This window comes from Scyliorhinus canicula, chromosome 11 (genome assembly GCF_902713615.1).
Source record: "Scyliorhinus canicula chromosome 11, sScyCan1.1, whole genome shotgun sequence".
NCBI lineage: Eukaryota > Metazoa > Chordata > Chondrichthyes > Carcharhiniformes > Scyliorhinidae > Scyliorhinus > Scyliorhinus canicula.
The window spans coordinates 27,384,807-27,410,609 of NC_052156.1; the positions used below are offsets into that span (position 1 = coordinate 27,384,807).

The window sequence follows — 25,803 nt, forward strand, 5'->3', positions numbered from 1 at the left end:
TTCAGTAATGGCCACTAAATCATAGTCATTCACAATGATTTGCGTCATCAACTCATTTACTTTATTCCGAATACTACGAGCATTCAGGTAAAGTACACTTATGTTGGTTTTTTTAACCTCTGTTTTGAATCTTAACATCTCCAGTTTTATTCCTTTTAGTATTACTGGGCCTATTCACTGAGCTCCCCTGTCACTGTACCTTGTACTGTCGCCCTTTTTGATTATGGCTTCTCTGCCTTACACTTTCCCCCTTACTTCCTTTTGCTTCTGTCCCTGTTTTACTACCCTCCAACTTTCTGCATCGGTTCCCATCCCCCTGCCACATTAGTTTAAACCCTCCCCAACAGCTCTAGCAAACATCAACCCTCCCCAACAGCTCTAGGACATCGGTTCCAGGGGGTTGATGATTCATGCAAGGCTTCCACAGATAAATGGAAAGAATAATGAGGCCCATGTATCCATAATGTGCATCATATACTCATCGGGGCTGGTTTAGCTCACTCAGCTAAATCGCTGGCTTTTAAAGCAGGCCAGCAGCAGTTCGATTCCCGTACCAGCCTCCCCGAACAGGTGCCGGAATGTGGTGACTAGGGGCTTTTCACAGTAACTTCATTGAAGCCTACTCGTGACAATAAGCGATTTTCATTTTTTCATTTGAGAACCCCGGTGTATGCATTCTAGAGCCTAGCCATAGTTTCCAGGATCATTATAGCATGCTGAATGCTTCATAACACAGGGAACATGGAACATATGAACAAGGATCGGCAGTAGGTACTTCAGAAACCTAGATCCTAAACCACCATTCATTAGAGCATGACCAATTCATACCTTAACGTCGCCTACACACCTCAATATGAAGAGACGTTATTATGACGAACAAATTGTTGTTTCTGGAATGAAAAGGTGGTGATGATATGGGGGAGGAAACCACACATAATGAGAAATGTGCACAGGAAGGAAACAAAGTGCAACAGAAAGTGCAGGGGCAAGGTTAGTACAATTAATAGATAAATGGAAATTGACTCACTGAAGAAGTCATTTTAAATAAACCTCTGTCCCCCCTCCACCTGCCCAAAACTCTCACACAATTCTTCACTGTCTAAGACTACCATCACTTTCCTTCGAAGACAAGATATTCTCGGTTGAAAGCTTACAAAGAAATGAATGGAGAATTCCAGGCGGTCAGGAGTATTTACCTCAAATAACAGTATTCATTAGGAAGTGAATTTAACTTCAAAAATCAGTTCTTTCAATCTACTTAACATAATGATTCACCTTTAAAGTCATCTGATTTGTTTACTCCTAATCCATTATTCCTATGTGACCCTCTCCATGTGAGCTGTGATTGAGCACAGGCATGACTGCGAAAGCCCTTTGAGCCTCAGAGGCGTGAAATGACTCTCACCTCAGAATGGTAGTTAGGGACAAACTGCTGAACATCTTACATTTTGCAGTGAAAGCCCTGTGGCATTGTTCTGCTGTAATCATCTGAAGGAGCAGTTGGGCTATGATTCCAGAAGCCAACAATGCTCTGAGAGGTTCTCCGGCATGTGTCACCACTATCTTCCAGGATGTCACTGTCTCGAATGTGTTATGAATGGGTGTTAGCTGTGCCTCAGTGCAAACACTTTCACCTCTCGTTCTGTAAATCATGGGTTCAAGAAATCTCTACAGAAATGTATACAGAACTGAGACGGCTCCTCCGTGCAGTCCATGGGAGCCCTTCATTGTCAGAACTGCCATCTTTAGGTTGAGATTTTCAACCAAAGCCCCATGAGATCCCACGGCACTATTTTGAAGAAGTGAAGGGAAGTCCTCCCTTGTGTCCTGACCAATATTCATCCTTTAACCAACATCACTGGAACCAATGATATGGTCATTTATCTCTTTTTTAATAAATTTAGATTACCCAATTTTTTTTTCCAATTAAGGGGCAATTTATCGTGGCCAATCCACCTACCCTGCACATCTTTGGGTTGTGGGGGCGAAACCCACGCAGACACGGGGAGAATGTGCAAACTCCACACGGACAGTGATCCGGGGCCGGGATCGAACCCATGGTCTTTTATCTCATTGCTGTTTGTGGGGCCTTGCAGTGTGCAAATCGGCTGTTACTTCCCCTACATTACAATAGTGGCTAAAAAGGTACTTTGCAGGCTGTGGAATTCTTTGGAACATCCTGAAGCTAATATGTATATGCAAGTCTTTATTTCCTATTTGGGCAACAGTTGTATTATGTAAGCCAACTGTGCACATACATTGCACAAAAATGTTGGGAAATAAATGGGTGTTTATTGTACGTTTGCAAAGTTTTGAACGGCTCTTAAGATCATGAATTACAACTCAGAAAATACTGGTGATCTATTTTATCCTCATTCACAAACCAAGGATCTCTTGAAACATTATAAAACCTGAAGTATGCAAAATCTAAGGAAAGATAACATGAATGCACTTTACATGTTGTTCCCAAAACACTCTTTAAATTTTAACTACCGAACGAAACATAGTCTAAAACAGAAGGAACTGGCATCAACGCACTACCATAACTAAATCCAGCATTTTTCTTTTGCAGCAGCTGAATTCCCGACATTTTTTTAGGTATCAAGTTATTAAGCGAAGAAATTATTGCAATAAGATTCAAACTGAAATGGAGTCACGTGCCAGCCGGGCCAAGCAAGAACAGCAGATTTCCTTCCGAGAGGACATCAGTGAGCCAGCTGGGTTTTTACAACGGTTTCATGGTCATCATTAGATTTTTTTAAAAATTGAATTCAAATGTCTCCATCTGCTGCGGTAGGATTTGAACCCAGATCCCCAGATCGCTAGTCCAGTGATAATATCACTATGCCACTGCCTCCCCAGAGAGCCTAGCGGGATGTAGCGCTGGAGGAAGTACGACAGAGTGGAAATGTTGAGATTACCGAGGAATTTGAAAGCAAGCGCAGGCCCGCAAATGCAGAGGTGATGAGCGAATGGGTCTTGGTGTGAATTGGGATGCGGGGCACAGAATTATGAATGAGTTCAAGTTTCGGAGAGATGGGAGATGAACAGCAGCTAATGCACTGGAATAGTCAAGTCCAGAAGTAACAACGGCATGGGTGAGGGTGTCAGCAGAAGGTGAGTAGAGACAAGGGCAAAGATGGGATGATGTAGTTCTTACGGTCAGTAAGGTCAAATACAAAATTTAAAAATGTCTGGTTCAGCTCAGAGGGTTTCCAGAGAGAGGGGTGGAACAGGCTTAATGACTAGGCCTGAAATGCTTTGGTACAATTTCTGCTCATTCAGTAAAAGGTAACGGTAAATTCACTATAGTCCCAGATGACCATAGGTTGCTTTGCCCTGAGGGGGAGAGCTGACTGATGGTGATTTAACTGAAGGTCATCACACCTCAGGCGAGTGGCAAGGGGGAGCAGACAGGGCCTTCATGAATACTGGATGCTAATCAAGCAGTGTGACAAATCAGGAACACATAGGGTTTGTGGAACTGGGAAACACATTGACAATTTTTACTTCAAAATACTTGACTTTTTTTTCAAACTAATTTTGTAGCAGGATGAGGACATGGGCATTTGTTTGGGTCTTTCACCCTTCCCCTCACCTCGAGCTTCTCAGCAGCAGCTATGGCATTCTTTGTGGGCCTGCCAATTTGTACAGCTCTCATCGAGGAGGGGGGAGAAGAACAGCACAAAGTGAGGCCAAGGAGTATCAAGTGCCCTTTCAGGAAGTGCAGCCCAACAGGTATCACCCCCTCCCATAGAACATACAGGCAACATGGATGTCTTGAGGAGCGTTGTGAGGAAATGTGTATTAGAAGAGCTCGGTCCAACTGAGAGGCAATGTGGGATCCACCTGACCTGCTGCAGGAAGCGATCAACTTGAATCATTTGTGAATGAACACAAGCTGGATGGGACTCATTTTGGACCTGACCTCTCTACAAATCAGCAGATCTCTCTATCATGTGACCACCAAGTCTGAATTGGAATCCCATAATGTTGCCATGCTGAAAGAGACCATTTGGCCCATCACACACTCAAAACAATGAGCATCCAATTCCAAAGGGCAGGCAGGGGACAAGTCCATGTTGATTCTTTTTTTAAGTTCTCCACCGTAGCTTTCCCCTTGCTTTGGAGCTTTAAAGGCCAAGAATCAGTCGGTTTGCTTATTCGAAGTGTTGAAGCGATTTTGTGTTAAAGTTTGAAGAATGGTGAGTGGATAACAAAAGCAGGCGTGTAAAAGCATTTGAAGACAGTTGCTGGTCATATTTTCAGACCTGTGGGTCCACAAAGGCTAGATTATCCGCCGGGGTTGCAGCAGGAGTATAATAAGGCTGCGTCGCAGGATAATATTGAGGTTGTCTCACTATAACAACAGAAGAGAAATAAGTGACGGTTAGTATTGGGCAAATATGCTTTAAAGTTGCAGCATTGCAATTTATAGATCTGACCTTATCTCCAAAGGCACATAAATGCATTTCAATTTACTCTATTTGTTCATTGCAAGCTGATACAAAATTCCAGTAATCTGCAACAAATTGGATCCTGGGGCGAAATTCTCCGACCCCCAGCAGGGTCGGAGAATCGCCCGGGGCCGCCGAAAATCCCGCCCCCGCCGTGGCAGAAATTCTCCGCCACCCGGAATTGACGGGGGCGGGAAGGCATGATTTAAAAATCACGGGCGGCATTCTCCCCTACCCGGCGGGGCGGGGGGTCCCGGCGTAGGGGAGTGGCGCCAATCACTCCGGCGTCGGGTCTCCCCAAAGGTGTGGAATTCTCCGCACTTTTGGGGGCTAGGCCCGCGCCGGAGCGGTTGGCACCACGCTGACTGGCGCCAAAACCGGCACCAGCGGCCTTTCAGATGACCTGAGGAAGCAGTGCTCTGAAAGCTAGTGATTCGAAACAAACCTGTTGGACTTTAACCTGGTGTTGTAAGACTTCTTATAGTATTCACTAAGTAAATAGGCCAAGTATTGCCACAATCAGTCTGCATTGCACATTGTGGATCCTGCAGCTAAGTTCCTCCTTTTACTGGGGCTGGGTGGAGCAGGAGTGGGACTTCCTCTGGGCTCCACAAATGCACTGCTGCTCTAGCTCCTTCTGTGTCCAAATATTAGGCCTACCTCCACGTCACATCACGTCTGAAATGACCCACCCTCTTTGTTAAGGTAGCTAGCAATGCGGCCAAACATTGCAATTCCCCAGATCCCAAGGCAGTTGGCCATAGCCGCTGCATTGTCCCCCACACTCCCCCTCCTGAACCAGGCCTCCTCTCGCAATGACTAGGCAGCCTCACACTGCCAACTATCCATCAGGAATATTCTCAGGGATCAAATTAACTCTTGCATTTTGCTGTGTAAAGTAAATCAATATTTTGAACTGGAAATCAGTGGAAAACAAATTTCCCTTGCCTCAGTGCAGTTTTCTTTCAACGTAGTGAGGCCTAATACGTTGAAAATAACTTCCCACCAACAGTCTCCACAAATTTCCTCAATCCATGAGGAAAAGCAGCTATTTCACATTGGACCATGAAATATTACTTGGAAGCAATACAGCTCTTCATTTATAGAAACAAAAATCTATAAACGAGGAAGGCTCAAGATTTCCCCACAGTGAAAACACAACCTCTTACCAGTAAATTACAGGAAAGGTTTAGGTCATCGATGTGAAATGCATTGTGCAACATCAAGTTTACTTACTTGAGGAGGCTTCTTGGTAGGTGGGTGGTTGGCAATAATTTGGATATGCCACTGGATACTGATTAGAATATGGGGCTGCGGGCATTGCTAGCTGTGCAGGAGATAGTTGAAGAGGCAGAGGATGGTATCCTTGGCCTGGTGGATAAACTGGCATTTGTTGAGAACAGGTTACTGCAGTTACAACAGCTGGGAGGAAAGAAAAACAAGGGGAAAGAAAATTTGCGAATTGAATAAAATGTGACAAAACATTTCTAAAGTAAAGATTTATAATTCTTTTGTTTGAAATATACAAGAGTAATTTTGATTTCTCTCCAAATTAGTCACCCTGGAAGAGATCAAGTGCAATTTATTTATTTTTTCCCAAACACACCCTGCATGCTAAACAACTTGAAGGTGCACGACTGACTGGTTTCTCTACACATCTTAAATAGACAAGATACCACAGAATTCCCTATCTTCGCTGCCCACAATCGTTACCTCCAAAAGGAAGGTACCTTTCTTTAATCTTAGGGAGCATGAATAAATTCAAGATTTGAACAGGGTCTCGACAGTGGGGGGGGGGAAGCACAGGATGTCCACCGCAAGAAGAGAAGAAAATCCCCATAGAGGGGACGAAAATCCCCATAGAGGGGACACCCCATTGAGCTCAACCAACCACCGTCGCAGAAAGGAGATCCAGAGTAACCTCCCACCTCAATAACACAACCGCCACAGAAGCCCAGGGAAGGGGCACGAAGAGAGACCAAACAAGGGGAAAGCAAAACTCAGCCTCACGAAAGAGACAGAAGGAACCCAGTCCTCTCCAGGATACAGACTCTGCCAAGGCCAAAGGAAGAAGATACAGATTCTTGATTCAAAGAATGTAGAAACCCAAAAGAAGATGACGACATGGATTAGCTTTTCAAAATGTTTTAGATAATTTACATTACACATATGAACTAACATTTAACAATCCCTCCCTCAACTCGAAAACAAGGATCAGCATTTCAAAATGTTTTACATAATTTACATTACACATATTTACTAACATTTAGCAATCCCTCTCTCAACTCGAAAACAAGCCTTGTAGCCCAAGAAAAAACAAGTAAGAACTGTGCATCAGGAGGAAACAATGAATTTGTTTTAAAATTTAGAGTACCCAATTTTTTTTTTTTCCAAATTAAGGGGCGATTTAGTGTGGCCAATATACCTACCCTGCGCATCTTCGGTTTGAGAGAGTGGGACCCACGCAGACATGGGGAGAAAGTGCAAACTCCACACGGACAGTGACCCGGGGCCGGGATCGAACCCGGATCCTCCTGGCTGTAAGGCAGCAGTGCTAACCACTGCGCCACCCGGAAATTATGAATTAAAAGACGAAAAGAGCCAGAGCTTGTGAAGTGTACTATAATTAGAAACGGAAATTCAAGGGCAGCACGGTGGCGCAGTGGTCAGCATTGCTGCCTCACTGTGCCGAGGTCCCAGGTTCGATCTCGGCTCTGAATCACTGTCCGTGTGGAGTTTGCATTCTCCCCATGCTTGTGTGGGTTTCGCCCCCACAACCCAAAGATGTGCAGGGTAGGTGGATTGGCCATGCTAAGATGCCCCTTAGTTGGAAAAGATAAATTGAGCACTATAAATTTAAAAAAATGAAAATTCACCCCACATTGTTTCACACTTTCACATTTATAAAAATATGCAGCAATATTTAAGAAAATCTAATAAAATTGTACATCAGTATGAAAATGCTCCTGAAACATTGCAAGGACAAACACACAAAATCCTCTTTCCTTTAGGAATAAATTATGCATGGCGGTTTCCATGGAATCAGTTGCTGAACGTAAGCGTGTAAGTACAACAGGCAATAAAGAAGTCAAATGGTATGTTGGCCTTAATAGTGAGAGGATTTAAGTACAGGAATAAGGATGTTTTACTGCAATTGTACACAGAATTGATGAGGCCACACCTGGAGTATTGTGCACAGTTTTGGTGTCCTTATCTGAGGAAGGGTGTCTTCCTATGGAGGGAGTGCAGTGAAGGTTTACCAGGCTGATTCCTGCGATGGCAGGACTGTCATATGAGGAAAGACTAAGTCAGTTAGGATTATATTCACTGGAGTTTAGTAGACTGAGAGGGGATCTCATAGAAACTTACAAAATTCGAACAGGATTAGACAGTATAGATTCAGAAAGAATTTTCCCGATGGTGAGGGAGTCCAAAACTAGGGGTCAAAGTTTGAGGATAAGAGGATTTTAGGACTGAGGTGAGGAGAAATTTCTTCACCCAGAGAGTGGTGAATCTGTGGAATTCGCTACCACAGAAAGTAGTTGAGGCCAAAACATTGCGTAATCTCAAGAAGGAATTAGATATAGCTCTTGGAGCTAAAGGGATCAAGGAATATGAGGAGAAGGTGGGATCAGGGTATTGAACTAGATGATCAGCCATGATCATAATGAATGGCAGAATAGCCCTCAAAGGGCTGAATAGCATCCTCCTGCTTCTATTTTATATGTTTCTACATATGTTTCCATGAATGGGTTTTAAAAGCAAAGTATAATCCTAGGGTATCAATTGGCAAATCGCACCAAATATTTTTATTTTTGCTTCAACTCTTGAGACTTTAACGAAGTGATATCATGAACTATGCCCCCAAAATGCAGCCAGCCAGAGAATAGTTGGCATGAAGGAATGTCCAAAGCCTGTTCATCCAGTTTTCCAACTCTCTTTCTGCATTGCACAACCAACATGTTTGTGACCGATAGGTCTTCAATGTTGTGCAATCTCTTTATGCACCTTCAAGATACAGTGCAGCCTGGGCCTCTCAAGGTTTTGCTTCATGCAGAAAGCTCTTTTTTCTAATGGATTGACTCTAGTCAGGTAAGTGCTAAGCACGCAGAGCCTGGACACTTTTGTCTAAATGCCAAATCTATGAGTGGCTAAACGCAAATAGAAGTCAAAACTTTCACTGAAATAATTCTTTGAATTGTGGTTGATTCAAAAACTATTGCTGCACCATGATGAACATTAAATGTTTCAATGCTGAAAGTATCATTGTCAGAAAATTCCATTTTATTGGATCTCACAGTCGTCCATAAACTGGCTGGAATTCTCCCACAATTGGGATTCTCTTATTCCACCAGCAGAGCATCCCGGGTCTGCAGGTTTCCTGGCGGCTTAAGGTGGCTTCAGTTGGAAATTGCATTGACAAGCGGTGGGAAGAGAGAATTGCACCACCAGCGAACACCACACAGCTGAGAAACATGTGGCTGGGGGACCGGAGAATCAATCAAGGCAGATATATAACTCAGTAGAGCTTCCAAACAGAACAACTTGGCAACGCAACAGCAATGACTGCACTTCATAGTAATTTAAAGTATTAATTAATATTTTTCCCAATTAAGAGGCAATTTATCGTGGCCAAACCACCTACCCTGCACATCTTTGGCTTGTGGGAGTGAAACCCCAGGCACGGGAAGAATGTGTAAACTCCACATAGACAGTGACCTGGAGCCGGGTCCTTGGCGCCATGATGCTTCAGTGCTAACCACTGCACCACCATGCCGTCTACTGAAGAGATTTCTTTTTATAATAAATTTAGAGTACCCAATTCATTTTTTCCAATTAAGGGGCAATTTAGCGTGGCCAATCCACCTACCTTGCACATCTGTGGGTTGTGGGGGTGAAACCCACGCAAACACAGGGAGAATGTGCAAACTCCACCTGTACAGTGACCATAGCCGGATCGAACCTGGGACTTTGGCGCCGTGAGGCAGCAGTGCTAACCACTGTGCCACCGTGCTGCCTGACGCGGTTTCTTTAGCAGAATTCTGAGAAAAGTTACTTGGTCCCAAATAAACGCAAATCCTTTTAATTTTCTGCATTATCTGCACACCTCAAATATTTTACTTTGATAATTGAATTGGGTACCATCCTTGACACTATCCACAATACAATTGAAGTAGACAATGAAGATCGCAAGGTGCCTTGTGTTAAGGCCCAACGCATGATCTTCTGTTCCAGTGAAAGTTTTTCTAACAGTGTGCAAATTGTATATGACTGAGATAAGTTCCTGGTTTACTGACATAATTCTGGAATCTCTCCAGATTCACACTGTAAGTTTAATGAGGTCAAAGAAACAGCAGGTGATACTTCCTATGTCAAGTATTTACGTATGTGATTGTGTGGTGGGGATAACCACTAATTTATCTGATTCTATATATTCTAGCTGCTGGGTGGTGAAATTTAAGATGGCACTCAAGCATAAAATAACAGGAATGTTCCTGTAATGTTTACCAAATCTCCATTTTATTAATGCAGGAAATAATGTTTCACCTCATGTGAATTAATCAGGTCGCAGCTTAGAGACAATATTGATCACAATAAACTGGTGTGATGTTTAAATTGTTCCTTTCTGTTCTGTTTCAGCAATCAGCTGCATGGCCATCGATCAAAGAGCTTTATTTGTTTTCCTGCTGGGCGATTGCCTCCTGAACTTTATATTCTACATTCATGACTGATTGAGTTATTTTCAGGAGCAGCTGGAAATGATTTATGCTGCATGCAAGCTTGTTGCAACAGTATAGTGTTCTCATTAGTGACATTCGGGTGGTGGCAGCAAAGTCAGGGACTGACTGGGTGATAAACCTTGCCATTTGCTCCTAGGTCACGGGCAACAGTTGAGATTTTTGGATGGGGCTGATTGGGAACAAGAATTAAGGGTTGACACCTCCATAAGTGGTGAGGAAGGATCGAGACTAAACAAAAAGTTGAGAATTTAACTGGAACATTAAGATTTCCCAGCTGGATGCTACTCCTAGAACTGCCCATTGGCGTTTTGCATGAATTATTTTGAAGTATTTGCAATTATGCTGGGAGCACTGCATATTGAAATAAGGATTGAGCTTTTACTAATCCTTGCATGAAAGCACCACAGTCCCAAGATGACTATAGTCTGCTTTTCCCTTTGAGAGGCGGCATGGTGGCACAGTGGTTAGCATTACTGTCTCACAGCACCAGAGACCCAGATTCAATTCCGGTCTGTGTGTGGAGTTTGCACTTTCTCCCCATGTCTTTGTGGGTTTCTTCTGGAAGATCCGGTTTCCTCCCGCAGTCCAAAGATGTGCAGGTTAGGTGGATTGGCCATTCTAAATTTCCCCTTGGTGTCCAGAGATGTGCAAGTTAATTGGGGTTACAGGGTTAGGGTGGGAGCCTGGTTACGGTACTCTTTCATAGGGTCAGTGCAGACTCGATCGGCTGAATGGCCTCCTTCTGCACTGTAGTGATTCTATGATGATTAAACCTAAGGATCACCACACCTCAGGCGGGGGACAAAGGTGAGGCCTTCATGAATAACCTCAGCCGATACGGGAATTGAACCCGTACTGTTGGCCTCGCTCTGCATCACAAACCAACTGAGCTAAACAGGCCCCCACAGGCCAACAGTGTCTTACATAATGGATACCTATTCAGACTTGATGGTGGTCTTGTATTCACAGTCATTCTAACTGGGTCACTGCAGTTTGTTCCACTGTCTGCCTTTCTGGAGTAGAACAGACAGAACTGAGGCCATTTGGGCAGCACAGTAGCACATGGGCAGCATGGTAGCACAAGTGGAGAGCACTGTGGTTTCACAGCGCCAGGGTCCCAGGTTTGATTCCCCGCTGGGTCACTGTCGGTGCGGAGTCTGCACGTTCTCCCCGTGTCTGCGTGGGTTTCCTCTGGGTGCTCCGGTTTCCTCCCAGAGTCCAAAGATGTGCAGGTTAGGTGGACTGGCCATGATAAATTGCCCTTAGTGACCAAAAAATGTTAGGATGGGTTATTGGGTTACAGGGATAGGGTGGAAGTGGGGGCTTAGGTGGGTCGGTGCAGACTCGATGGGCCGAATGGCCTCCTTCTGCACTGTATGTTCTATTTGGGGCAAATTTCAGGTGACCCAATTCCATTGTGGTACCAACGGTGCCAGCCCATTGCTTGGCCACTGAAATCAGTCCATGGTGCAACCAATTTTCATGGCCTTGAGCAGTGAAGCAGAACTCGAAGGCAGCTCTCGAGTCGGGGGGGGGGGGGAACAAGGGGCTGAGTCAGAACTGAAGGGTGAAAGGTGGGGGGGGCCAACTGCAGGAGGGGTGCGTGTGAAAGGAACAGGGGAGCATTCGTACATTTTGTGAGAAGCATGCATGCATCAGTCTCTTAAAGGTTAGGCCACTCAATATCTAACAACAATGGGCAGAACACATGGGGCATATACTCTGCCCATTGGTACATGGAAAAGGTGGCAGGTCCTACAACGGGACTTAACTATGGAAATAGGGCACCGTCTATTTGAGCACTGGATCAATTCAAGATTTTGGTTCTTGTCAGTAGAATGGTAGGAAGGTGAAAATAGCTCTCATTGCACTTTCTATGTAGTTACTTACTTGGTTGCTGAGGGCTTGATCTGCAGCAACCACAGCAGCAGCATGCCAAGACACTAACAACCACGACGACTGAAAGGGCCACTCCAACTCCAATTAATATCTTCTGACTGATGAAAAGGAAGAGAAGAAAAGTATTAAAATGTGAAATGACATTGACGAGAAATACATGGAGGCAGTGGGTAGACTTTCGCAAGATCAGAAGATACCTATGGGCAGAATTTTACACTGACCCCAGGGAAGGTAGGGGAGTGTAAAATTGCATGGACAGGAATCCCCCACCCTGACCCGGAAGCAATTTCACAGTCGGGCGGGCAACTTCCACCTATTCCCACCCAGCCTCAATTTTTAGCTTGGCGAGAACAGGTGACCCTGGAAACAGAGAGATAGACTTTTCTCCATCTTGCGCAAGAAGGTGGGAGGTGTGCCTCTACCTGAAGCCCCACCCCTCCGCCCCACAACGCCATGATAGCACCCCACCCAACTCCCCAGGGCACCCCCTACTCTCCCACCCCTGGGATTTATCCTGGGACTTAGTTCCAGGCAGAGCGCTGCAGTACCTCTTCTGGCCACAATGGGTCACCAATGCAGTAAATGACTGTCAGGGGCTGGAATATTTGGGGGGGGGGGCCATGGGCTGATCAGGTAGGAGGGGTGGGAAGTTGCTTCCCCAAGCAGGTATTGTTGCTGGGAGTCCGGCGGGTGCTGCCTCGAGCGGGCATTGTAGCTGTGGGTTTGGGCTCGAACGGGCATGGGACATTGGGGTCATTGGGAGAGGTTGTAGGGGGCTAGCCAGCTAACCGTGCATGGTCTTGGGGGTTTGAGCTGGCAGGATATTTCACTCACAAGGGGAGAGCCACTGAGATGGGGTGGTGGGGGTGAGCAAAAGCAGCCTGGTGTGGGTGAAGTGAAAATGACCTCGTTTGAGGAATAGCCCCTGAAGGGCGGGGAAGGGCTCATCGTGAAAAGGGGAAGAAAATAAAATGTGAGACTCGCTCTTCTTGAGATTGCAATCTCAGCTAGTGGGTGTCCAGTTGACACAACCTGAAGGACCCACTAAGTTGGCGGGGGAGCAGGGTGGGGTTGAGATGGGGATGGTGGGCAGGGAAAGCAGTCAGTGGTTTGCCTGTGAGTTCATGATTGGGCATGTCCAGTTATGGAAAGACCGTTGCTTATTAGGTCATTGATCCATTTGTCCATTGACATTCCTTCAGTCTGTCAGCTGAGCTAAATATGCCTACATACTCACCAGTGATTAGTGTGAGTGCCACTGATTGCCGATCCACAGTTACCCCTTTGTATGCTGACCTCCCCACTATGTGAGTGCCATGGTTTCCCTGCACCATTCTCTGTAAGACGAGTATATTCATGCTCCTCCACAGGGGGCAAGGTCCATAAAGGCTTAGCAGAGCACCCTGCTCCATCAGGTATGGTTGCTGTGGTATCCTTACAGGGCCTTCCCCTCTTTGACAGGGTAGCACACAGGACCCTACAGTGACCCAAGGGGCTGATGCCTGTGCCCTACATGGATTGCCAAAGCAAAGGCCATTCGGCCAGGCTGAGTGGGGTAAGTGTGGTGTGGCGTCTTTTTCATTCTGGGAGATTTTGAAGGGAAGGTCCTCAATGTGATGGCTAGCACAGTAATCACTGACCATCGAGACTCTGCTACCGGGTTGAATGGGAAAAAAGTCAACCTCAATGTTCACTCTCGCTATTTCTTGTCTTTCAGTGAGTAGCAAAAGTGAGATGGGGCCTGTGGATCTGGCTATTGAGAGCAGAGAGGATGTCAACTAAGGGGTCTGCCTCTTCACAGGCAGAGCAGAACCCCGAGGAGGAAGGGGCGGTAGTGCGTGCTCCGCTATCACAGACGGGACCCCAGAGAGCTGCCGCTCGGAGGCACCTTCTATGGCCCACAGGGTCCTCTCCTGTTTCACATTTACATGCTGCTCCTTAACATAATTTGAAAACACAGCCTCTGTTTTCACATGCACGCATATAGCTCCCCATTTCCTCTCTTAACTCCTGTACTGATGCTATATTATCAGACTGCTTGACCAACATCCAGTACTGGATGAGCAGAAGTTTCCTGTAACTGAGTAATGTGTTCTCAATCCCTGCTGCATTTTGTCTCCATCTTCGCCTTGACAACCGTCTGAAATAAACCAGACTAGTTGGAACCTTGGGAGTCGGACTTGTCTCCAAAATGAGCTTCGAACCACATACCCACTCCATCACTAAGACTGCCTTTTCCCACATCCATAATATCATCCAATTCTGTCTCTGCTTCAACTGATATGAAGTTAACTGCTTTAACTTTATCTAGTTAAATTATTAATTATGTATTTCCGTACCTCGGTTTTAAAAAATATTTTATCTGATTCTCTGTTATAAATATGGGCAATATCTAATCAGCTGGAAGCAATTTAACTCTTTCCTGACAAGGAAGTCATGAACTACTTACGTGGTGTTGTTCTGTCTGCACGACACTCCGGAAAAACCCAAACTGCATTCAATGTCTAAAGCTGCAACTAAAAGAAATGACGTCAAATAAGGATCTCATTCTATACAGATGTGCTCACACATCAGCAACAGATATTATGCAAACACTCAATATTGGTGTAATATACTAAACACCAGGTGCAATTGAGTAATTAAAGATACTTTACACAAATTTTTGTGGAGGAAAGCTATCATGTAGCAACTAATGCACAGGATGAAAGGTTTTAATCACCACAAAAATATTCCTTGTTCCAGCCTCCTTATTGAATGGCTAAAGCTAATAATATACTTGAACCCTCAGTTCTCTTTTTGTCATTGGCTTATGGGGGCGATTTTAACCTCATGCTCCCAGTGGAAATCAGCAATTGAGTTCAGGATTCCTAGCTGGCAGGATCTTCCCTTCTGTCCTTTGACCTACTCAGCTCAGTTGGTGGGGAAGGACCCCTGCCCAAAACCAGCGGGGTTCCTGTGGTGGTATGGCTAGCAGACCTTGCAGCACCTTAAAAGGTGTGCTACTATTGGGGCAGAGGACTCGCTGCCCATTGGCTCTGGCTGGTCATGTGCCTCTCTGCCAATTGGCTGATGAGAGGCTGGTGGCTCCTCCCACGGGGAGGGGTATAAGTACCATCGCACCTGGCAGTCGGCCATTTTGTGTAAGTCGACTGCAGGGTTAACATCTAGCTCATTAAAGCCAAAGTTTTGGACTCACTCTACAGCTCGTGTCTGAATTGATGGTATATCAATTTAATGAGCTAGTTTTCTTGTAATGGAGCCTCTCATCAGGCCAGACTGCCTTCGCATCAGCCCGCATGCTCCGAACGCCGCTGCAACATTTAGACACGGGCTCGCGTGTCTAAACAGCTACCTCGCCACCTCAGATGCCCGACTTGCGAAGGAGCAAAATCTCCACATCCTCCACTCGTGCGTGGGCACCACCGTGTTCTCTCTCATCGAGGATGAAGAAGATTATGACGTTGCGATGGATTTGCTCAAAGAACACTTCGTCAGGCCAGTGAACTAGGTTTATGCGCGGCATTTACTCGCAACGAGGCAACAGTTCCCCGGGGAGTCACTCGACGAATTTTATGAGGCTCTCACTGTCCTAGGGAGAAATTGCGCCTGCCCACAGGTCACAGCGGCTGAGCACACTGAACTTTTGATTCGGGATGCCTTTGTTGCAGGCATGCAATCTGCGCAAATTCGCCAAAGGCTTTTAGAAAAGGACACCCTCAGTCTTACCGAGGCACGGACCCTCGCATCTTCACTAACGGTCGCCGATCGAAACGCCCGCACTTACGCCCCCGACCCCCTGGACTCAGTGGCACGCTGCCCCGCTCGCCCCCGCCGACTCCGACCCCCCCCCAGGCCTGCGCTGCGGGGCGCCCCGATCAGCCCACGGGGCCCTGGTGTTACTTCTGCGGCCTGGCCAAGCACCGCAGTGTGCAAGAACTGCGGAAAGAAGGGCCATTATGCATCCATCTGCCAGTCCAAGTTGGTCGCTGCTGTCCCGCGCAGCGGCCATGTATGGCCCCCCCTGCACCCCCCTCGGGGCCCGGATCGTCCACGGACCTCCTTGCCGCCGTTCCCAGCCACCACGAGTGCCCCGTGGACGCCATCGTTTTGGGGTCCTGACGCCGCCACCTTGTGGCCCCGACTCCACGTGCGGGCCACGGGCGCCGCCATCTTGGGGCCCCACCAACAATTACTTCACAGGAGAGGAAGATTCCGAGCTCCTGCCACGACTCGCTGCAGTCCAGCTGGACCCGTCGCGGCCCCGCACGCTCTCCACTGAGACGACGCAGATCCTGTTGGAACGGCTACGAGACAGACTGCCTACTGGACTCCGGGAGCACAGAAAGTTTCGTCCACCCCGAAACGGTAAGACGCTGCGCGCTCCCCGTTCATCCAGTCCAACACCGAATCGCGCTAGCCTCAGGTTCGCATTCTGTCCAGATCACCGGGTGCTGCATGGCGGACCTCATGGTCCAGGGGAGAGTTTTCAAAAATTACAAACTCCTCATCCTTCCCCGTCTCTGCGCACCGGCATTGTTAGGACTGGACTTCCAGTGCAACCTGCAGAGCTTAACTTTTAAATTCGGCAGCCCTATTCCCCCCTTACTGTCTGCGGCCTTGCGTCCCTTAAAGTGGACCCCCCTTCCTTGTTTGCGAATCTCACCCCAGATTGCAAACCCATCGCCACAAAGAGCAGACGATACAGTGCCCAGGATAGGACCTTCATCAGGTCTGAAGTCCAAAGGCTGCTGAAGAAAGGAGTCATTGAGGCCAGCAACAGTCCCTGGCGAGCCCAAGTGCTGGTAGTTCGGACTGGGGAAAAAAACCGGATGGTCATTGATTACAGTCAGACCATCAACAGGTTTACGCAGCTGGACGCGTACCCCCTCCCCCGTATTTACGACCTGGTCAACAGGATCGCGAAATACAAAGTCTTTTCCACGGTGGACCTCAAGTCCGCCTATCACCAGCTCCCCATCCGCGCGAGTGACCGAAAGCACACTGCGTTTGAAGCGGATGGGCGCCTCTACCACTTCCTTAGGGTTCCGTTCGGTGTCACAAATGGGGTCTCGGTCTTCCAAAGGGAAATGGACCGAATGGTGGACCAGTACGGGTTACGAGCAACCTTCCCGTACCTAGACAACGTCACCATCTTCGGCCACGATCAGCAGGACCATAACACCAATCTGCAAAGATTCCTCCGTACCGCAAAACTCCTTAACCTAACTTACAATGAGGATAAGTGCGTGTTTAGCACCGACCGTCTAGCCATCCTCGGCTACGTAATGCGTAACGGAGTGATAAGCCCCTCCCCCGAGCGCATGCGCCCCCTTATGGAACTTTCCCTCCCCAACACTCTTAAATCCCACAAACGCTGTCTGGACTTTTTCTCCTATTACGCCCAGTGGGTCCCAAATTATGCTGACAAGCCCGCCCCCTCTTCCAATCCACGCCCTTCCCACTGTCGGCATGGGTTAGTACCTGGGACTTCAATGTTGCGGCCATTTCGGAGACATGGATAGAGCAGGGTGAGGAATGGTTGTTGCAGGTGCCGGGGTTTAGATATTTCAGTAAGTTCAGGGAAGGTGGTAAGAGAGGGGGAGGGGTGACATTGTTAGTCAAGGACAGTATTACGGTGGCTGAGAGGACATTTGATGAGGACTCGAATACTGAGGTAGTATGGGCTGAGTTAAGAAACAGGAAAGGAGAGGTCACCCTGTTAGGGCTTTTCTATAGGCCTCTGAAAAGCTCCAGAGATGTAGAGGAAAGGATTGCAAAGATGATTCTGGATAGGAGCGAAAATAACAGGGTAGTTGTTATGGGGGACTTTAACTTTCCAAATATTGACTGGAAACACTATAGTTCGAGTACTTTAGATGGATCCGTTTTTGTCCAATGTGTGCAGGAGGGTTTCCTGATGCAGTATGTAGATAGACCAACAAGAGGCGAGGCCGTATTGGATTTGGTACTGGGTAATGAACCAGGACAGGTGTTAGATTTGGAGGTAGGTGAGCATTTTGGTGATAGTGACCACAATTCGATTACGTTTACTTTAGCGATGGAAAGGGATAGGTATAAACTGCAGGGCAAGAGTTATTGCTGGGGGAAAGGCAATTATGATGCGATGAGGCAAGACTTAGGATGCATCGGCTGGAGAGGAAAACTGCAGGGGATGGACACAATGGAAATGTGGAGCATGTTCAAGGAACAGCTACTGCGTGTCCTTGATAAGTATGTACCTGTTAGGCAGGGAGGAAGTGGTCGAGTGAGGGAACCATGGGTTACTAAAGCAGTTGAAACACTTGTCGAGAGGAAGAAGGAGGCTTATGTGAAGATGAGACGTGATGGTTCAGTTGGGTCGCTTGAGAGTTACAAGTTAGCTAGGAAGGCTCTAAAGAGAGAGCTAAGAAGAGCCAAGCGAGGACATGAGAAGTCTTTGGCAGGTAGGATCAAGGATAACCCTAAAGCTTTCTATAGGTATGTCAGGAATAAAAGAATGACTAAGGTAAGAGTAGGGCCAGTCAAGGACAGTAGTGGGAAGTTGTGCGTGGAGTCCGAGGAGATAGGAGAGGTGCTAAATGAGTATTTTTCGTCAGTATTCACACAGGAAAAAGACAAAGTTGTCGAGGAAAATACTGAGATACAGGCTACTAGACTAGAAGGACTTGAGGTTCATAAGGAGGAGGTGTTAGCGATTCTGGAAAGTGTGAAAATAAATCATTCCCCTGGGATTTATCCTAGGATTCTCTGAGAAGCTAGGGAGGAGATTGCTGAGCCTTTGGCTTTGATCTTTAAGTCATCTTTGTCTACAGGAATAGTGCCAGAGGATTGGAGGATAGCAAATGTTGTCCCCTTGTACAAGAAGGGGAGTAGAGATAACCCCGGTAACTATAGACCAGTGAGCCTTACTTCTGTTGTGGGAAAAGTCTTGGAAAGGTTTATAAGAGATAGGATGTATAATCATCTGGAAAGGAATAATTTGATTAGAGGTAGTCAACATGGTTTTGTGAAGGGTAGGTCGTGCCTCACAAACCTCATTGAGTTCTTCGAGAAGGTGACCAAACAGGTGGATGAAGGTAAAGCAGTTGATGTGGTGTATATGGATTTCAGTAAAGCATTTGATAAGGTTCCCCACGGTAGGCTATTGCAGAAAATACAGAGGCATGGGATTCAGGGTGATTTAGCAGTTTGGATCAGAAATTGGCTAGCTGATAGAAGACAAAGAGTGGTGGTTGATGGGAAATGCTCTGACTGGTGTCCAGTTACTAGTGGTGTGCCACAAGGATCTGTTTTGGGGCCGTTGCTGTTTGTCATTTTTATAACTGACCTGGAGGAGGGCGTAGAAGGATGTGTGAGTAAATTTGCAGATGACACTTAAGTCGGTGGAGTTGTGGACAGTGCATAAGGATGTTACAAGTTACAGAGGGACATAGATAAGCTGCAGAGCTGGGCTGACAGGTGGCAAATGGAGTTTAATGCAGAAAAGTGTGAGGTGATTCATTTTGGAAGGAATAACAGAAAGGCAGAGTACTGGGCTAATGGTAAGATTCTTGGTAGTGTGGACGAGCAGAGAGATCTCGGTGTCCATGTCCATAGATCCCTGAAAGTTGCCACCTAGGTTGAAAGGGTTGTTCAGAAGGCGTACGGTGTGTTAGCTTTTATTGGTAGAGGAATTGAGTTTCGGAGCCATGAGGTCATGTTGCAGTTGTACAAAACTCTGGTGCGGCCGCATTTGGAGTATTGTGTGCGGTTCTGGTCGCCACATTATAGGAAGGATGTGGAAGCATTGGAAAGGGTACAGAGGAGATTTACAAGAATGTTGCCTGGTATGGAGGGAAGATCATATGAGGAAAGGCTGAAGGACTTGAGGCTGTTTTCGTTAGAGAGAAGGTTAAGAGGGGACTTAATTGAGGCATACAAGATGATCAGAGGATTAGATAGGGTGGACATCGAGAGCCTTTTTCCTCGGATGGTGATGTCCAGCACGAGGGGACATAGCTTTAAATTGAGGGGAGATAGATATAGGACAGATGTCAGAGGTAGGTTCTTTACTCAGAGTAGTAAGGGCGTGGAATGCCCTGCCTGCAACAGTAGTGGACTCGCCAACACTAAACGCATTCAAATGGTCATTGGATAGGCATATGGACGATAAGGGAATAGTGTAGAGGGACTTTAGAGGGGTTTCACAGGACGGCGCAACATCGTGGGCCGAAGGGCCTGTACTGCACTGTAATGTTCTATGTTCTAAAGCGGATATCTGATCAGCCATTCTGCAGCTGCAGTAGGAGGCCACGCATCTGACTGTAATAAAGCCACAGTTGTACCGATCTGAGTCTTTCGTGCAATTGATAGTGCATCAATTTATTACAGTCAGAGTTTCCACATTATGGACATCAGGATCAAACCCGATCGCCTGCAGCTGGATCCGCACTCGCCAGACGCCAGAAAGGACTTTATTCACTGGCTGGCTTGCTTTGAGGCCTACATCAACTCAGCGACCCCCGCGCCGATGGAAGCTCAGAAGATCGAAGTGCTTTACTCCAGGTTGAGCTCCAGCAGGTTCCCGCTAATCCAGGACGCCCCGAATTACGCAGAGGCTATGGCTCTCCTTAAAGAGAACTACGTTCAGAAGACGAACCCACTCTTTGCTAGGCACGTTCTCGCCACTCGCGTACAACTACCTGGTGAGTCGATCGAAGACTTCTGGTGGGTTCTTATCCCACTTGTACGGGACTGTGACTGTCAGGCCAGCACGGCCACGGAACATTCCAATCTCCTCATGCGAGACGCATTTGTGATGGGGTTTGCGTCGGACCCCATCCGACAACGACTGCTGGAAGGGGCCATGCTCGACCTAGCGGAGACGAAAGCTTTAGCGCTCTCCATGACGGTCGCATCTCGCAACGTCCAATCCTACCCCGCTCGCCGCGCGGCCCACGCCTCCTACTCCTCTTGGACCCCGCAAATGATCCCCCCGGCTGGGGTCACTCCTGCTCAATATGTCTGCGCCGTCCACCACGCCACGCACCCTGGGGGTCCCCGCTGTTACTTCTGCGGCCAGCAGAAGCACCCCCGCCAATGCTGCCCAGCCCGCGCCGCCACTTGCAAATCCTGCGGTAAGAAGGGCCACTTTGCGGTGGTGTGCCAAGCCGGCGCAGTCGCCGCTATCGCGCCCAAATTCGCTCACTTCCCCAAGCCGATCGCACAATGGGCGCCGCCATCCTCTGCTCCCGGGGCCATGTGCGACCAATGGGCGCCACCATCTTGCCCGGCCCCACAACATGCGCACCATGGGCGCCGCCATCTTGCCCCGCGCCTGCAACGTGCGCTCAGTGGACGCCGCCATCTTGCCCCGTCCCTACAACGTGCGCTGCGTGGGCGCCGCCATCTTCTCCTCCACAGGTCCTCCGGACGCCGCCATTGCCACTATTTGGTCTTCCCCACGGGACTGGAACGCTAGATCCGGGTCGCCGACGCTCCCCATCTGAATCCTCGGACGACCACCTGCTGCTTGCCTCTATGATACTGGACCAGTCCCGTCCTCACTACCTGGCCACCGCTTCGACGACAGTGAAAATCAACAGCCACACGACCTCTTGCCTACTGGACTCTGGGAGCACCGAAAGCTTCATCCACCGGACACGGTAAGATGCTGCTCCCTCGCGGTCCACCCCACCAACCAACGGATCTCCCTGGCCTCTGGATCCCACTCTGTCCCGATCCGAGGGTTCTGTGTGGTCAATTTCACTGTCCAAGGCGTGGAATTCAGCAGTTTCCGCCTCTACGTTCTCCCCAACCTCTGTGCTGCACTATTGCTGGGTCTGGATTTTCAGTGACATCTCCAGAGTCTCACCCTCAAATTCGGCGGGCCCCTACCCCCACTCACCGTTTGCGGCCTCACGACCCTCAAGGTTGACCCCCCCCCTTCCTCTTTGCCAATCTAACTGCAGATTGCAAGCCCGACGCCACCAGGAGCAGACGGTACAGTGCCCAGGACAAGGCCTTCATCTGGTCCGAAGTCCAGCGGCTGCTTCGGGAGGGTATAATCGAGGCCAGCAATAGTCCCTGGTGGCTATAGAGCCCAAGTGGTAGTGGTTAAAACTGGGGAGAAACACAGGATGGTTGTGGACTACAGCCAGACCATCAACCGGTACATGCAGCTCGACGCGTACCCGCTCCCACCCATATCTGATATGGTCAATCAGATTGCACAGTACCGGATCTTCTCAACGATCGACTTTAAATCCGCCTACCACCAGCTCCCCATCCATAAATCGGACCGTCTATACACTGCCTTCGAGGCGGACGGTCGACGCTATCAATTTCTTAGGGTTCCCTTCGGCGTCACTAACTTGGTCTCGGTATTCCAAAGAGAAATGGACCGAATGGTTGACCGGTACGGACTGCGGGCCACGTTTCCATACCTGGACAGCGTCACCATCTGCGGCCATGACCAGCAGGATCACGACGCCAGCCGTGCCAAATTTCTCCACACCGCCACTCTCCTCAACCTCACCTACAATAAGGAGAAGTGCGTGTTCAGTACCAACCGCTTAGCCATCCTCGGCTACGTAGTCCACAATGGACTCCTGGGGCCCGATCCCGACCGCATGCGTCCCCTCATGGAGCTCCCCCTACCCCACTGCCCCAAGGCCCTCAAACCCTGCCTTGTGTTCTTCTCCTACTACGCCCAGTGGGTCCCAAACTACGCGGACAAGGCCCGCCCACTTATACAGTCCACTCAATTTCCCCTCACGGCCGAGGCACAACATGCTTTCGCCCATATTAGAGCAGACATAGCCACGGCCGGGATGCACGCAGTAGACGAGACACTGCCCTTTCAAGTAGAGAGCGATGCTCAGATGTCGCCCTTGCCGCCACTCTAAACCAGGCGGGCAGACCCGTGGCATTCTTTTCCCGCACCCTTCATGCCTCTGAAATTCGACATTCATCCATTGAAAAGGAGGCCCAAGCTATCGTTGAAGCGGTGCGGCATTGGAGGCATTACCTGGCCGGCAGGAGATTCACTCTCCTCACTGACCAGCGGTCGGTAGCTTTCATGTTCAGCAACACGCAGCGGGGCAAAATCAAAAATGATAAAATCTTGCGGTGGAGAATCGAGCTCTCCACCTACAATTACAAGATTTTGTATCGCCCCGGCAAGCTTAACGAGCCCCCAGACGCCCTCTCCCAAGGTGCATGTGCCAGCGCACAAGTGGACCAACTCCGGGCCCTACACGACAGCCTTTGTCACCCGGGTGTCACTCGATTATACCACCTCATCAAAGTCCGCAATCTGCCCTACTCCGTCGAGGAAGTACGGACAGTCACCAGAGACTGCCAGGTCTGTGCGGAATGCAAGCCGCACCTCTACCGGCCGGACCATGCACGCCTGGTGAAGGCCTCCCGCCCCTTTGAACGCCTCAGCGTGGATTTCAAAGGGGCCCCTCCCCTCCACCGACCGCAACACATATATCCTCAGTGTGGTCGATGAATTCTCCAGGTTCCCCATCGCCATCCCATGCCTGGATATGACGTCTGCCACCGTCATCAAGGCCCTCAACTCCATCTTCGCTCTGTTCTGTTTCCCCGACTACATCCACAGCGACAGGGGATCCTCATTCATGAGCGATGAGCTGTATCAGTTCCTGCTCAGTAGGGGTATCGCCTCCAGCAGGACGACCAGTTACAACCCTTGGGGAAATGGGCAGGTAGAGAGGGAGAACGGGACAGTTTGGAGGGCCGTCCAGCTGGCCCTATGGTCCAGGAACCTCCCAGCCGCTCGCTGGCAGGAGGTCCTCCCTGATGCATTGCACCCCATCCGGTCACTACTGTGGTAATGGTAGAGTGGGGGATATGCCAGGCCATGAGGTTGCAGATTGTGGTTGAGTATAATTCTGCTGCTGCTGATGGCCCACAGCACCTCATAAATGCCCAATCTTGAGCTGCTAGATCTGGTAAAATTATATTCCATTTAGCACGGTGCTAGTGCCACACAAGAAAATGGAAGGTATCCTCAATGTGAAGACGGGACTTTGTCTTCACAAGGACTGTGCAGTGATCACTCCTACCGATACTGTCATGGACAAATGCATTTGCGGCAGGCAGATTGATGAGGATGAGGTCAAGTATGTTTTTCCCTTTGGTTGGTTCCCTCACCACCTGCTGCAGTCCCAGTCTAGCAGCTATGTCCTTTAGGGCCCGGCCAGCTTGGTCTGTGGTGGTACGACCGAGCCATTCTTGGTGATGGACATTGAACTCCCCCACCTAGTGTAAATCCTGTGCCCGTGCCACCCTCAGTGTCTCCTCCAAGTGGTGTTCATACAGGAGTGCTGATTCACTAGCTGATGGTAGCGTGTATGTGGTAATCAGCAGGAGGTTTCCTTGCCCATGTTTGACCTGGTGCCATGAGACTTCATGGGGTCCAAAGTCGATGTTGAGGACTCCCAGGCCAACTCCCTCCCGACTGTATACCACTGTGCTGCCACCTCTGCTGGGTCTGACCTGTCGGTGAGACAGGAGATACCCAGGAATGGCGATGGTGGTGTTTGGGACATTAAAGATATGATTCTATGAGTATGATTATGTCAGGTTGTTGATTGACTAGTTTGTGAGACAGCTTTCCCAATTTTGGCACAAGCACCCAGATGTTAGTAAGGAGGACTTTGCAGGGTCGACAGGACTGGGTTTACCGTTGTTGTTTCTGATGCCTAGGTCGATGCCGGGTGATTCATCCGGTTTCATTACTTTGTGTTTTCTTTGTAGTAGTTGAGTATAACGTAGTGGCTTTCTAGGCCATTTCAGGGAGCATTTAAGAGTCAATCCACATTACTGTGGATCTGGAGTCACATGTAGGTCAGACCAGGTAAGGACGGCAAATTTCCGACCCTAAAGGACATTAGTGAACCAGATGGTTTTTACGACAATCGGCAATGGTTTTATGGACATCATTTGCCTTTTAAAACCAGACGTTTTATTGAGCTTAAATTCCACCACCTGCCTTGGTGGGATTCAAACCTGGCTCCCCAGGTCATTACCTGGGTCTCTGTATTACTAGTCCAGAGAGAATACTATTCTGCCACCGCTTCCTCTAAGTCTCTCTGGGCACGCAGTTTTCCACCATCTCCTGCCCAGGATGGGTGAAAGGTCAGCTGAGGGATTTTAAATAAGGCCCCAGAGTTAAAATACCCCATGGGCTCAGTTTCAAAGCAGCTCCTGGAATGAATGCTGAATTTCAGCTGACACTTTGATGCAGCACTGAAGGAATGCTGAATGATTGGAGGGGTTAACCTTGATGTGTGCAAATTGGCTGCCACACTTCCTATATTACTACTCCGACTTCTCCTGGTCAACATTTAAACCTCACCAAACACAAAAAATCAGATTTACCATTCAGTCAACTTAATGCTGATTCCTGGCTCTTACTGTAATACCCATGAAACAATAGTGATAGCATTTTAAAAACACAGATGCACTGGTTGTTAATTATTTCAGGATATCTCGGTGAACAAGGTAAAACCTTATGGAAACACAAGAACAGCAACAGCAGCAACGAAACAACAACTCACATTTATACAGCATCTTAAAGTAGTAAAATGTCCAAAACACTTAATTGGAGTATTAGCAGACAAATAAATGATACCAAGTCAAAGAAGACATTGACCTGAACAAAAACCTGATCAAACAGGTCGGCTTAAAGGCAGATG

General features: G+C 48.1%; 1 protein-coding gene across 1 annotated transcript in view; it reads right to left on the reverse strand.

Moving 5' to 3' along the window:
• Positions 1-2,272: 2,272 nt before the first annotated feature.
• The window catches only part of LOC119973954 (protein shisa-5-like), a 31,487-nt gene continuing 7,956 nt past the window's right edge, over positions 2,273-25,803 (reverse strand). The window contains exons 2-5 of the mRNA XM_038812643.1: positions 14,547-14,613; positions 12,089-12,195; positions 5,694-5,879; positions 2,273-4,360 (exon numbers count right to left, since the gene is read on the reverse strand). Of these exons, the coding sequence (XP_038668571.1) occupies positions 4,266-4,360; positions 5,694-5,879; positions 12,089-12,195; positions 14,547-14,613 (455 nt within the window). The 3' untranslated portion in view covers positions 2,273-4,265. The remainder of the gene's footprint in view (positions 4,361-5,693; positions 5,880-12,088; positions 12,196-14,546; positions 14,614-25,803) is intronic.